Below are 13,475 nucleotides of genomic sequence, written 5' to 3'. Positions count from 1 at the left end.
TTAATTATAAATAAATATGGATTTTGGCATGGTCATTCTGTGAAATATGCAGCTTTGCTGTCATTACACAAAAAGATTTAAATGTGCAATGCAAAGAGAACATAAATGTTGGTAAAAGTCATCATCATATTTCTATCTACAATTTATTGGTTAAATTGATTTGTATAGTTGTGATCTCCGAGTTCATTAACAATACAAAAGGAAAAATTATTACCATTTGGTTTTGAGAAATGTTAGAGTAATTGTGGGCTGTAATGAAAGGTTCGAGAACCTCTTTCACATTTCGAGTCCCAAGCGAAGGAGAGGCTAAGATTAAATGCCATGAAAAGATGAAGGTGCAAATTAAACCAGAATGCCATTAATTTCCATGTTCCATTACTGGTAATGGCTACAATTTCAATGACACTTTAGCTGACATGGCTTAAGCTCTTCGTTCCCATTACAAACTGCAATTATCTACAAATTACGCCTAGTGTCACTAGTGGTGTCAACAGCTTACAACCCCAAACCCTACACATGAAATCCTACAGTTTAATAGACAAACACACATTTACACACTCATTAATGTAGGTGGAGAGTGTTTCTTCTAACCAGCTCACGAGAAGAATCTCGTTTAGCAGTTTTCCCTAATCGGTAAGAAACCACATTACCTTTATGATCCTTGAAATGAGTAAAATCCGTTGGTATATGTGCCCATGTGACCCTCTAAACAACCTGATGTCACTAGTATTAATAGGTGTGTAGGTGTACATTTTTTAAGTTTAGTAACATCCGTGGGATTGTTCCAACACTGCAATGAGGAAAATTGCAATACATAAATGTGCAAGTACATATATAAAGCAAAATGATGACATTTTTCTAACTTGTTTACACAGAAATCAACATTACTAAATGATTTATGAGTCAGTAGTTCTAAAAAAAAATTGTGTTAAAATGACTCTTTTTTCACTTTTTGGCATCTGATCTTTCAGTGCTTTTCATTATGAACTGTTATTCAGTGGATACATAGTCAAATGCTTCTCCTGAATGCCAATATGATTAAATGGACAGAACTGTCCATAGACTGTGTCTAACAATTTTAGAGGATATCTAATCAAAGCCTTAAACTCTGCCCAGATAAATCTGAGATCAAAAGTCATAGAAACACTTATCATCAAATTCTTCCAGCACTAAATAATCTGAGCTTTGCTATTTGCATCAATTAATTGCATCAAGTAATATAATATAAATATTAGATGAATTAATATTTGATCTATTATTTATTTGTTATTTCTTTTTTTATGTCTCAGGAATTTTAGGAGAAACATCTGAGACAAAGTTGATAATTACATTAAACTAATTCTCCTGAGTTATGAAAGACTGCTGAGCAATAAAACAACAGCAAAAATGTAACTCAAACAGGTATAAAAGCATTTTAAAACACGCTCACCCGTCAATGTATAGGCACAGCTGTCCAACTGCTCGTTAACTCAAATATCTAGTCAGCCAATCACATGGCAGCAACTCAATGCATTTAGACATGATCAAGATGATCTGGTGAAGTTCAAACTGATCATCAGAAGGTGATTTGGTAACACTTTATAATAACTGCATGCTATTAATCATTTGTTAAGCATGAGTAAACAGTTAATTCATCATTTATAAAGCATTAATAGACATTAATAAGCAGTTTATAAATACAGCTATAAACGCTTTTTTTCTTGATTTATAAGCATATCTATAATGCGTTTAATAATTGTATTTTCATACTTTGTTAATGATCAATTAATAATTTCTAAATGAAGTATAGCATTATTTACAAACAAGAGTTGTCAGTCATTCATAAGATCACTTAGAAAGTGTAAGTAAATGTAGTAAATACAGGTAGTTATAAAGCATTTAGTAGTGGTCAGTTAACTATTTTGTGAGCTAATCTAAAGTGAGGACTATTCATGCCTTGTAAAGCATTTATAAAGGAGATTTGAAGGCGCATCAATCTTCTAAACAGTAAAATGTAACAAACACAACACAGTGATACAGAACATAGAAATATTTAACAGCCTTTAAATCTCCTTTATAAATGCTTTACAAGGCATGAATAGTCCTCACTTTAGATGAGCTCACAAACATAGTTAACTGACCACTACTAAATGCTTATAACTACCCGAATTGAACCCTGAATTACAGCATAAATACATGTTAATAAAGCATTTATTAACACACTAAGTAACTATTACTATATGTCTGAATAATAAGATGTATGAATGTACATTTAAATAGTTTATTAATCATTTACTTACACGTTCTAAGTAATCTTATGAACCACTGAAAACTCTTAAATAACTGGTTTATAAAAAATGCAATTATTCATTTAGAAATAATAAATTGATCATTAATAAAGGATGAAAATACAATTATTAAATAAATTATGGATATGTTTGTAAATCAAGAAGAAAGCATTTATAGCTGTATTTATAAACTGCTTATTAATGTCTATTTATGCTTTATGAATGATGAATTAACTGTTTACTCATGCTTAACTAATGATTATTAGCGTGTAGTTTTTATAAAGTGTTACCGGTGATTTTGAACGTGGCATGGTTATTGGTCCCAGACGGGCTGGTCTGAGTATTTCAGAAACTCTTGATCTGCTTGGATTTTCACTCACAATCATCTATGGGGTTTACAGAGAATGGTCTGAAAAAGAACAAATGTCCAGTGAGAGGCAGTTCTTTGAGTGAAAATGCCTTGTTGATCACTTGTTACAACCAAGGTCTGCAGAAGAGCTCTGAACGCACAACACGTCAAACCTTGAAGCAGATGGACAGCAGCAGAAGACACACCAGTGCCACTTCTGTTGGCTAAGAAAAGGAAACTGAGGCTAGAATTTCCAGAGGCTCTACAAAATTGGACAATAGAAGATTGAAAAACCGTTGCCTGGTCTGAGTTTCGATTTCTGCTCCGTCATTCAGATGGTAGGGTCAGAATTTAGCGTAAACGGCATGCAAACATGGATCCATCCTGCTTTGTATCAGCGGTTCAGGCTGCTGGTGGTGTAATGGTGAGGGGGATTTTTCTAGGCACACTTTGGGCCTCTTTGTATCGATTGAGCATCATTTAAACGCCACGGCCGACCTGAGTATTGTTGATGACCATGTCCGTCCCTTTATGACCACAGTGTACTCATCTTCTGATGACTTCCAGCAGGATAGCATGCCATGTCAAGAAGCTCAAATCATCTCAAACTTACGGTGGCCCAGTAGTGCACAACACAACGAATTTTAAAAAGCAAACATAAGCTCACAACACAACAAAATAAAGCCACAACACAACGAAATGAATCCACGACACAATGGAAATGAGCCACAACACAACGAAATAAAGCCACAACACAATGGAAATGCTTCCGACCACTAGAGGGCTCTCGGAGATAAAGTTAGTTTTCCATGGCACTGTTCTATAGAGTCGGCAGTCTTAAGAAATCAATACCACAATTAGTTTTAACATTATGTAACCGTCCATTGTATATCAACATAAATTATTACTTCAAAATCACCTACATGAATTTTGGCTGCGTATTTATACTCGAGAATGCTTTGACCCGCTTTCACAGCGCATGATCCCTAAGGGAACGTCTGGCAATTCCACTGAGTGGTTAAAATGTATAATTTATTATAATATAATTTGATAAATAAAAATAAAAACCATTTGGTGAATTGCAGAATTAGAGGAAGGTATTGGCACCATTTCACCTGTAATAAGTCAGTCTGGTCACTAGGAACCTAGCACAAACTTTGGAACATGGAAAAAAAAATAACCTTTAGGTGAATTACAGTAATGTTTTTTTTTTATGTTTTTTTATTGTGTACTGTGCATACAGGGAGCTATTGGAACAATTTCATCTGTAGTAAGTCAGTCTGGTTACTAGGAACTCTACAACCTTTGAAACATGAAATTTTGTTTCCTAAAAAAAATGTTTACTGTAAATACATGAAGGGATGTAATGGAAATAAGGTAGTAAGTCAGTCGGTAACACTTTACTTGAAGGGGTGTGCATAAGACTAACATGACACCTTCAAAATCATGACATGACACATGTTATGAATATGAAGGAAGTTTTATGCATGTTTGTGACAACTGTCATTAAGTGTCATTCGCTCAATTATGACATTTTAAATGCAAATATGACATTGTTTGAGATGTCTTTGTTATGACACCTTGACATAAACCAATACATCATAACCTGTCAGTGTCTTTGTCATGACAACTTGACATTACTAAGACAACACAACCTGTCATAAACATGACATAGCAGATTAATTATCAAACTTAAGAAACCACTTAGCTTTATTGGTTAACATTACATTAAACTGTCAGGAGGTTGGTCTTGACATTGGCTGTCATGAGGCCATTATAACTGTTTAATGACAAATTCAATTTGTACCACTGTAGTTGAAGTCACGAAAAATATTCATGACACAGTTATAATGGCCTTATGACAGCCAATGTCAAAACCAACCACATGACAGTTTAACTTACTTTAATGTCAAGTTGTCATGACAAAGACACTGACAGGTTATGATGTTATGGTTTATGTCAAGATGTCATAACAAAGACATCTTAAACAATGTCATATTTGCATTCAAAATGTCATTATTGACCGAAAGACACTTAATGACAGTTGTCATAAACATGCATAAACCCTACTTCATATTCATGATATCATGTCATGGTTATGAAGGTGTCATGTCAGTCTTATGTACACCCCTTCAAGTAAAGTGTTACCATACTAATTATCCGTTTTAACCACTTGGAGGAATTGGCATACGTTCCCTTAGGGATCATGCGCTGTAGTAGCGCGTCAAAGCTTTCTGGAGTATAAATATGCAGCTATAATGCACGTAGGTGATTTTGAATTAATAAATGTCGATGTACAATGGTTGGCTAAATACTGTTAAAACTAATCGTGGTGTATTTTTAGACTGCTGACTCTATAGAACAGTGCCATGGAAAACTAACTTCACCGCGCTCCAAAAGACCACTAGTGGTCGGGAGCATTTCCGTTGTGTTGCGGCTTTATTTCGTTGTGTTGTGGCATGTTTCCGTTGTGTTGCTTTTGTCACTGTGTTGTGTTTTCTTTTTACATTTCGTTGTGTTGTGCACTACTGGGCCACCGTACAAACTGGTTTCTTGAACATGACAATGAGTTCACTATATTCAAATGGCATCCACAGTCACCAGATCTCAATTCAATAGAGCACCTTTGGGATGTGGTGGAATGGGAAATTTGCATCATGGATGTACAGACAACACATCTGCAGCAACTGTGTGATGCTATCATATAAATATGGACCAAAATCTCTGAGGAATGTTTCCAGCACCTTGTTGAATCTTAAGGCAGTTCTGAGGTCAATAGGGTCCAACCCCTGTACTAGTAAGGTGTCTCTAATAAAGAGGCCAGTGACTTTATATACATAGTGGAACATAATTCATTTTGTTGTGTCATTAGGTGAAAAGATCCAGAAAAGTCCCTTCCGTGATTAAATATGGAAAGTATGTCGATAGCGCAGCTATTAGAGCATTCATGTATGGAAATCAATCTCGAAAGCCAGTCATAATTGCTCAGCACAACAACATTAGGTTTAGTTGTATGCAAATACATATAGAAACAAATTTAGGTTTCTCATTTGGATCCTCCACATAAAAATAGTAGATGAATGAAAAATGGAACGGATAAGAGATTTTTGTGTGACCTGGAGCTCCGTTAATGAGGCCAAAGGAGATGAGCCTGCAGCAAACCAAAGCCGTTTGTGCGGGGAAGAGACACAGAGGTACTCACAGAGTACACTGCGTTTCCAAGTCTGCATCTCAGGAGAACACACACAGTATGCAAAAGAGGGGATCTTGGAAGACGATCCCTTCAGCACAAAGGGAACTTTCTGATGAGGGGTTCCTATCTAGTGAAACCTGTTTCACAGTGGCAGATTCACAAAGACAATGCCAGACCAAAATAAATTACACAAGATGCCTTGTTGTGCATAAGAAAATGATGTTTTGGACAATTATGAAAAGCTCCGTAATACTGTGGGTGGAAAATATTAATTATGACATTTGCTTCTTTGCTGCAACTCCCTCTTGCACGATAAAAGAACTGAACTGTAGGCACACAGAGCTGCTGATAGTGATCAAAGCATGCTAGGAAAGATGTGTGTGTGTGTGTGTGTGTGTGTGTGTGTGTGTGTGTTGGGGGTCTGCCCATGTAGTGCAAATGGGGTTAATCTGATTGGTCAATATCTCATGGTCATAGTAACAGTAGCTATTGCTTGGCAGATCGGAAAGGATTGATTACTGTGACGTGAAAAGGATTCACACCCGTTAATATTTCAATTGAGAACTGAGGCACGTAATCTGCTTTAAATACATCATCCCATAATGAGTGCAATCTCATCCTCATGCCGAGGTTATTATTTCACTGTGTGCAGGAACAGTTTGGCAGCTAAATGAGAACTTGGCCGGTAACAGCATTTTAACATTTTCACAGCGTGACCGGGAAAACCTCTAGCAGCGGGTGTGTGTCACAGCAGAATTCCGGCGCAGGAATAGGCAAGGTTGTCGAGCGGTTTGCTCAACCTACAACCTGATTAATAGGTGCCATTAAGCCAAAGCCCAAAGCTGTGAGTTACACCAAACCAGCACCCATCTCTTGAACTCAGCCAATCCATTTACAGCAGACAGATTTAATGTTTTTAAGGCAGTGGAACAGAGGGGACTAAAATGGGAATGCTGTGAAATAGAACGCAGAGTTCTCCGGCATTTTGACCAGGGAAATCCCATGACATTTCCAATCATATCTTATTTAAAGCTGAAGTCCTTAGCTTTTTCCCTTTTTGTCGCCATCTCTGTTCGAAATCTGTAACTGCAGTGATTCGCGGAATTATCATCTTTACGTGGGTTGTAAATCGGCATGAAACAGCGTGGATGAACACAGTGCTTTGAGGCGAGTGGTGCTGTCAGTCACCGCGCTGTGTGGATACTGTCTTTCAGAATCACAGATTCACTTTTTGAACGTTTGACCAACATAAGAATTTTCATCGGAAAATGTCTTCTGAACAAGTAAGTAACATCCATTTTTGTTCTGACCAACTAAGGGGGAAAAAGCATTCGACATGACAAGCGATCGTTAGATTTAATCAACGCGATTTACAGCAACCGTGCAAATTATAGCCTACTTTGTTCTCAAATTGTTCATGTTAACAACATCAGCATTGCGTGACTAACGTTATTTAATGTGTTTTATGATTACCTGTGTAGTTCAGAATTCATATTATCCATAATAGCTAAACAAAGAAAGGCACAACAAAGGAAACTCCATAACTGTGTGAATTAAGAAAACGTACTGTTACACGATTGAAATGTCTTACTTGTTCAGCAGAAAAAGCTGTCTCTTCTTCCGTTTCGAACCCCTTCGGGAGTTCACGCACCTTTCAAAAGCCCCACCGATGTGTATCCTTGTGTTCGCATGAGACGGTTTCTTTCTCTTTCCACCTTAAATCCGAAGTACGAAGTCTTTGGGGTTTTATAACTGCTGAATCTCCAGTTGACACTGATGATTGTTGTTTGGATCTTTCTGGATCCGCCATAAGTTTAATCATGTAAAGTGCTGCGAGAAAAGCCTATCTCTACATCTCCTCACGCGCAGTATAGCCGGCTAGCCGAAACTCCTTCTTTAGGTGTACGGGTGTGACGTAATGACGCAAAGACATGCTCGAATTTCCCGCGAAAACCCACCAGTACCACTGGAATTGAAATCATTGTTACAAGCTAACCGTTTTGAATCTAGCTATGGCAAGCAGATAGTTTTGAACACTGGCTGAATATGTTTTTTTTTTTAAATAATAAATTTTATTTATTTTTAACTTAAAAAAGTTACGGACAGCAGCTTTAAAAAGAGACTGATGTGGTAGAAAACAAGTTTTATTCTTTAGTTCCAGAATCGTACCTGTAAGGCACAATATTGCCATCATATAAAATTAAAATAAAATTTTTAAATAATTGTATCCCTTATAAGGCAATGTTGCTTCAGTATGTAAAAAAAAAAAAAAAAAACGATTGAATACAGCTATAAAGTATTTAAAAGCTCAGTTTAAAAAGTCACAGTATTTTTAGTTCCAGGCTGAAATAAAGATTGATGACAAGTCTTTAAATACATGCTTTCTTCACTTACCCAGCATGCCCTTTTATATAAGATTAAGCAGTAGACCAACAAAATAATTTGAATACTGTTATTTTTTTAATTTATAAACATGATCATAGTGAATGAGGGAAAATACAAGTAGGATTGTGTGTATTTTTAAAATACTGCATAATGTGCAGGTTAATATTCCCTAGAAAACACTGTGGCACTACCAAAACATTGCTCTGTATTTGAGTACTATTTTTGAGATCTACTTCAGAAGACTGAATATACTGCATTTTTAATGGATTTTTTTTTTTGGAGCATTACAGCCATTATAGAGCGCAACAGTGCCCGTCCACTTTTTCAGCTGAGTTGTTTCCTGAGGTATTTTTTCCATTTATTTCATCCATTGCGATTTCAAAAAAGTCTTTGTTAAAGCATTATACGCCATGAACCAAGCCAATTAGCTACGAGGTGAATCATAACTTTAAAAAACTTTGATTTGAAGAAAAAAGTATTTGAAAATCGGACAGGTAAAAGACTGTGAACTGAACGGCTTTAGAGATAGAAAGAACTACAATCCCATTAAGCTTTGCGAACAGCATAATCAATTTAATAAACACTATTTTAAGTTTATTGCAAAATATGCATTTATTTAAATATTGAAGTATTTTAAGAGCATGGGGAGGCCGACTCGATTATGTAATTCGCAGTGCTTCATGGGAGTGGGAGTAGCTAACGAGATCTTTTGGCATGTTTTGCTTGTTTCGACTCTCAGATTAGTTGAATTTTCTGTACAGCATCATGGGTAAATGTAGTTTTTCACAAATTCTGCTGTTCAACAAGATTATTTTAAAAACTAAGTTGAAATAATGATTTACAACCTCATAGCTCACAGTAAGGCTGTCTTTAAAGGTTTATAAGTTATAGTTAAAAATCCGTTTCCCTATGGATAACCGGACCCCAACTGTTGCACTCTATAAATTCATGATCTGGAAATGAGCAGCCTGAATATTCTGCTAAATTACTCGATCGATGTTTTGAGCAGCAGAAGAGTAGATGGTGACAGAATTTGAATTTCTTCATTTCAAAAGCCACGGCTGTATACAAAAACACACAACATCTTGCAGTATTCACAGGGATGCCGTCTCACTGAGAACACGTGAATGTGTTCTCACTGACAACATGTGAATCAGTCTTACCTTTGCAATCTGCACGCACCAGTTGAGCAGCAGCTGGGAGCCGATGTTCTCCTGGTGCTCATGTACGTAGTCCAGCAGGCAGCCGTGGGGCATGAGCTGAGTTACCAGCTGAATAGTGGGACTCAAGCAGACCCCCAACAGACGCACTAAATGAGGATGCTCCATGCTGGCCATGATCAGCGCCTCCTGGAAGCCAGAGACAGAAAAGATCAGGTCACTGCTGAATTTTGAATTATGGGTTGCACTTCTGGTTTGGGGAACTTCCACTCAAAAAGACTGAAACAAATCTTTCAAAACAATGCGATACAAATAATCCTCATCTGCCAGTTTGACTGTCAATTTCCCTTCCCATTTAATTTTCAGACGTCAGAAGAATAACATAATGGTATTTTAATGTGATATGGTATCACAAGAAAATATATGGTATCATTCACTGCATTCTTTTCCTCCTGAATATTTTCTTTTTCCCCTTTTTCCGCTGCAACATTATGAAAAGAGACAACATATCCAGCTCATTTTTGGCCTGCTCTCCCGGTTTAATTTATGATATATCCCATGAATAATTCACTGGAATGCACTATAAGATTCTCTCATTTTTCTCCCCAAATCCTCACATCTCTTTCCAGGTGTTTTCACACGGATGCTTTAAAATGTAATTGTCTCCCCTTTTCACTCCTTATCCCTATTAGCAGTGTTTACTGGAATGTTTCTAAAGCAGGTAAATACAATATTTGTTATCTGTCAAAATGACGGAAAGCACTTTGAGATATTATCACTCAAAGCTAAAGTTAATGAACATTTTTGATTAAGGCAACATATTTTACATTATACAGATATATATCGCTACAGTGATTCTTAACACGTCTGTAATATTGCTGCGGAAATAATCAAGCTTTCGGGGTTATCCGTGGTCTGTTCTAGTAATTTGCTTTTACACTTTTAAATTTCCTTTTAATGTTTGATGGTTGAAGGGTGACTAGAATAATGTCACTTCATTGTACATTGCTTATTATTGTGTTCATAGAGCGAACCCTTCACTGATTGTTTACAGTTTAACGGAAGTTACTCCCATAATTTGCATAAAGCATCATGGGGTGTAGGAAAAAGGTGCATATAAAGCATAACAAGTCTCTCTGCAAATGCCATTCTACTCTTGCCTCCTACAGCGACGATGACCTCCATTAGTGACGGCTGGCCTGTCTTACTCAATTAGCCATATGTTTCAAAAGTATATACAGTTTTATGTGTTACAACGAAGACAGGGATGAGTAGCTCTGCATCTTGACTGCTTATATGTATGTCCACAGATAACAGAACACACAGACACGCACAAAGGGATTCCCAGGCAATCACAGTCAGCCGCAGCACGTGAGGCCACGTTTTGATGGCTTTTTAAAGGAACTTGACCTCTCTCTCTGAATTTTGAACTGATATATGACTGATCACTGTTATTGAACTGTTGTCTCTGCAGATCATCCCTTCCTATTTGCAATACTACTTTACTATATTTAAAGTCGAGGTAAATTACATTTACAATTCATGTTATGTCTGTAATATGATGCATTTAAGTATATTAAAACTATATAGGCTATTTAAAAAGATCTGAATGTGAGCCAGCTCAATGGAAAGTATGGTTGTTCAAAAATAATAGTGTATTTATTATTATTGCCATAACATTTATTATTCAAACTGACACTTTGATTACTTCTGTAATGGGCTCTATGCACGGCGATATTTCCGGTGAAGGTCTAAGGATGCTGGATTACTTCCGCCGATCGTAGAGTCCAATGCTATACTGAGAATTTATATTGGTTTTTATACTCTATTGCTATACTAAAGAAACGTTAGTCACAAAAACAGACAAAACAGACACCCCTCATTTTGTTTAAATGCTTCTTTGTTTATTATATTAAATAAACATAACTATATATAAAATTACATCTAAACGTATTAAAGTTTCGTTTCAAAGACGAGAGGACAGTCAATTTTGAAGACTCTGCTATAATCCCGTTTTCCTCAGTTTTCCTCCACTTTTAAATCTCCCCAACCGGAAACGCAAGAGCATCCTTGCATCAAACGTGGAAGTTATGCGTGCATATAGCCCATTATTATTAGAATTTTGGAGACATTATAAATATCTTTACTGTCAGTTTTGATCAATTTAAATGCATCTTAAAAAATATATATTTTTAAAAATATCTTACTGATCCTAAACTTTTCAATGGTAGTGTTTTGAGGTATTGGTTAACATCATTCAATAGTCAGCCAAAGACCTGTTTCAGAGGTGAAGGAATATATAACATTTTGATCAAATTTAACGAGGGTAAAAGTTTTTTTTCTTTTTTGGAATAACATGCACCAAATTATGCAAAATTAAGACCAGGAATGTGTATTTAGAAAGTACATTTATTTTGTCACAACATTAATAGCTAAATTGACTGAAAAAGCAATTATAGTGGTATTATTAAAAGGTAGTTAACTCACATCCATAAACTCCACATTGGCTTTAGGTCCTGTACTTTCATTGAGTATCTTTATAGCCACTGGAATCTTCACTGTTTCCCCTTCTGGAACCCAGATTCCCTTTAAAAGAAGACATCAGGGTCGTCAATAACACCTCAAATCATATACAATCACGAATGCTGATAGGTAGACACCCCAATGCACACAAAACTTAGAGGTGCTACCTTATAAACCATGCCAAAGGCACCAGCTCCCAGAATCTTGACCCTCTTGAGCTCAGTTTCCTTCAATATCCGCAGCTGAGCCTGGTTTGGAGCTGTACCACTGGGCGTCAACGGCTCCACCAACTGCTTAAACAACACAAGTCTTAGATCAGTCACAACGTTTGAATGCACAAATACACAGAGCCCCAAAACAAGCTCTTGGAAGTTACATTTAACCATATTTTTGGGACTAAATGTGTTTATGCAGTATTTATTGGGCCTCAAGAGGGAAAGAAAAGATGTTACTGGATATTTGGAGAGTAAACAGTTCTGAAGGAAGCTTGTGAAGATGAGAGGGGTAGGGAAGAAGGAAAGGTTGAGTAGAGACATAATTGCAAAATACAAAGTGGCATTTGTAGTTTCATTAGGGCAAGGAAAAAAAGTGTGTGTGTGTGTGTGTGTGTGTGTGTCAGTCTTGGACTCGTTTAGTTGCTTGTGCTCAACAATAAACAGATTGTAAACCTGTCGGGAAAAAAGAGCCAGTGTTCTTCAGATAATTTGACTGTTAGGAAATTAAAATGTAAATAATTTTTTTAAAGTAAACAGTAGTGTGATGAGAGGTGTTAGATTTAACTGACAACCAAAAGATTGCAGGATCAAACCCCATAAAGGTTGATCCATGAGGTACCATCATTGTGTCTCCAGTAAACTGGCAAATTTTAAATTGTTGGTTGATCTTTAATCTTCATATTCCATAACATATGATTTTGTTTTCTTTTGTGGATCCCAAATGGAGAACTTTAGCAGAATGTCTAAAGTGCTCTTTTCCAACGGATAGAACTCGCTACCGAGCTCCAAATATGATTTAAAATAAAATAATGTAATATAATATAATACATACAAGTTATGCAGAAGTGTAGTGTGAACATTCTGCTAAACATCTGTGTTACACAGAATAAAGAAAGATTTATGGGTTTAGAATGACATAAGTTGAATAAATTATTATATTTGGGGTGAACTATTCATTTCAGGTTTCTACAGGGGAATTGTCTCTCTAATAAGTGCTTCAAAATAAATTGAACTTTGTTGTTGGTTTTTTTCTGAATTAAGGAATTAAACCCTTGATAGCAGTTTCACAGACAGGGCTTAGATTAAGCCAGGATTAGACCTTAGTTCACTTAGAACATTTAAGCTTTTATAAACATTCATTAGAAAAAAAAAACATAACTGGTGTGCATCTTGAGACAAAACAATGACACTGACATATTTTAAGATATGTCAGTGCAAGTTGCTAACAGCTCAAACATGCATTGTAGTCTGGGACTCTTAAAACTTGTCTGTTAAACCGGGGGCTTATTTATGTTCTTATTTATGAGAAGAAAGAATCTCTCATCACACCCCATACAAACAGCCCACTCAGAACTTTCAATCTTACCTAATGAAAAAGGCATT

At 36.3% G+C, this 13,475-nt stretch overlaps 1 protein-coding gene across 2 annotated transcripts in view; it reads right to left on the bottom strand.

Annotated features, from left to right (window-relative positions):
• erbb4a (erb-b2 receptor tyrosine kinase 4a) overlaps nt 1–13,475 on the bottom strand; it is a 207,324-nt gene that overhangs the window by 22,222 nt on the left and 171,627 nt on the right. The window contains exons 18-20 of one of the 2 annotated variants that reach the window (XM_056258702.1): nt 12,045–12,170; nt 11,842–11,940; nt 9,358–9,543 (exon numbers count right to left, since the gene is read on the bottom strand). In XM_056258702.1, the coding sequence (XP_056114677.1) occupies nt 9,358–9,543; nt 11,842–11,940; nt 12,045–12,170 (411 nt within the window). The remainder of the gene's footprint in view (nt 1–9,357; nt 9,544–11,841; nt 11,941–12,044; nt 12,171–13,475) is intronic. The other variant, XM_056258703.1, reaches the window with a different exon arrangement.

This window comes from Rhinichthys klamathensis, unplaced genomic scaffold (assembly GCF_029890125.1).
Source record: "Rhinichthys klamathensis goyatoka isolate OS25496 unplaced genomic scaffold, OSU_Roscu_1.1 h1tg000157l_1, whole genome shotgun sequence".
NCBI lineage: Eukaryota > Metazoa > Chordata > Actinopteri > Cypriniformes > Leuciscidae > Rhinichthys > Rhinichthys klamathensis.
This window is presented reverse-complemented; position numbering and strand designations above follow the sequence as displayed.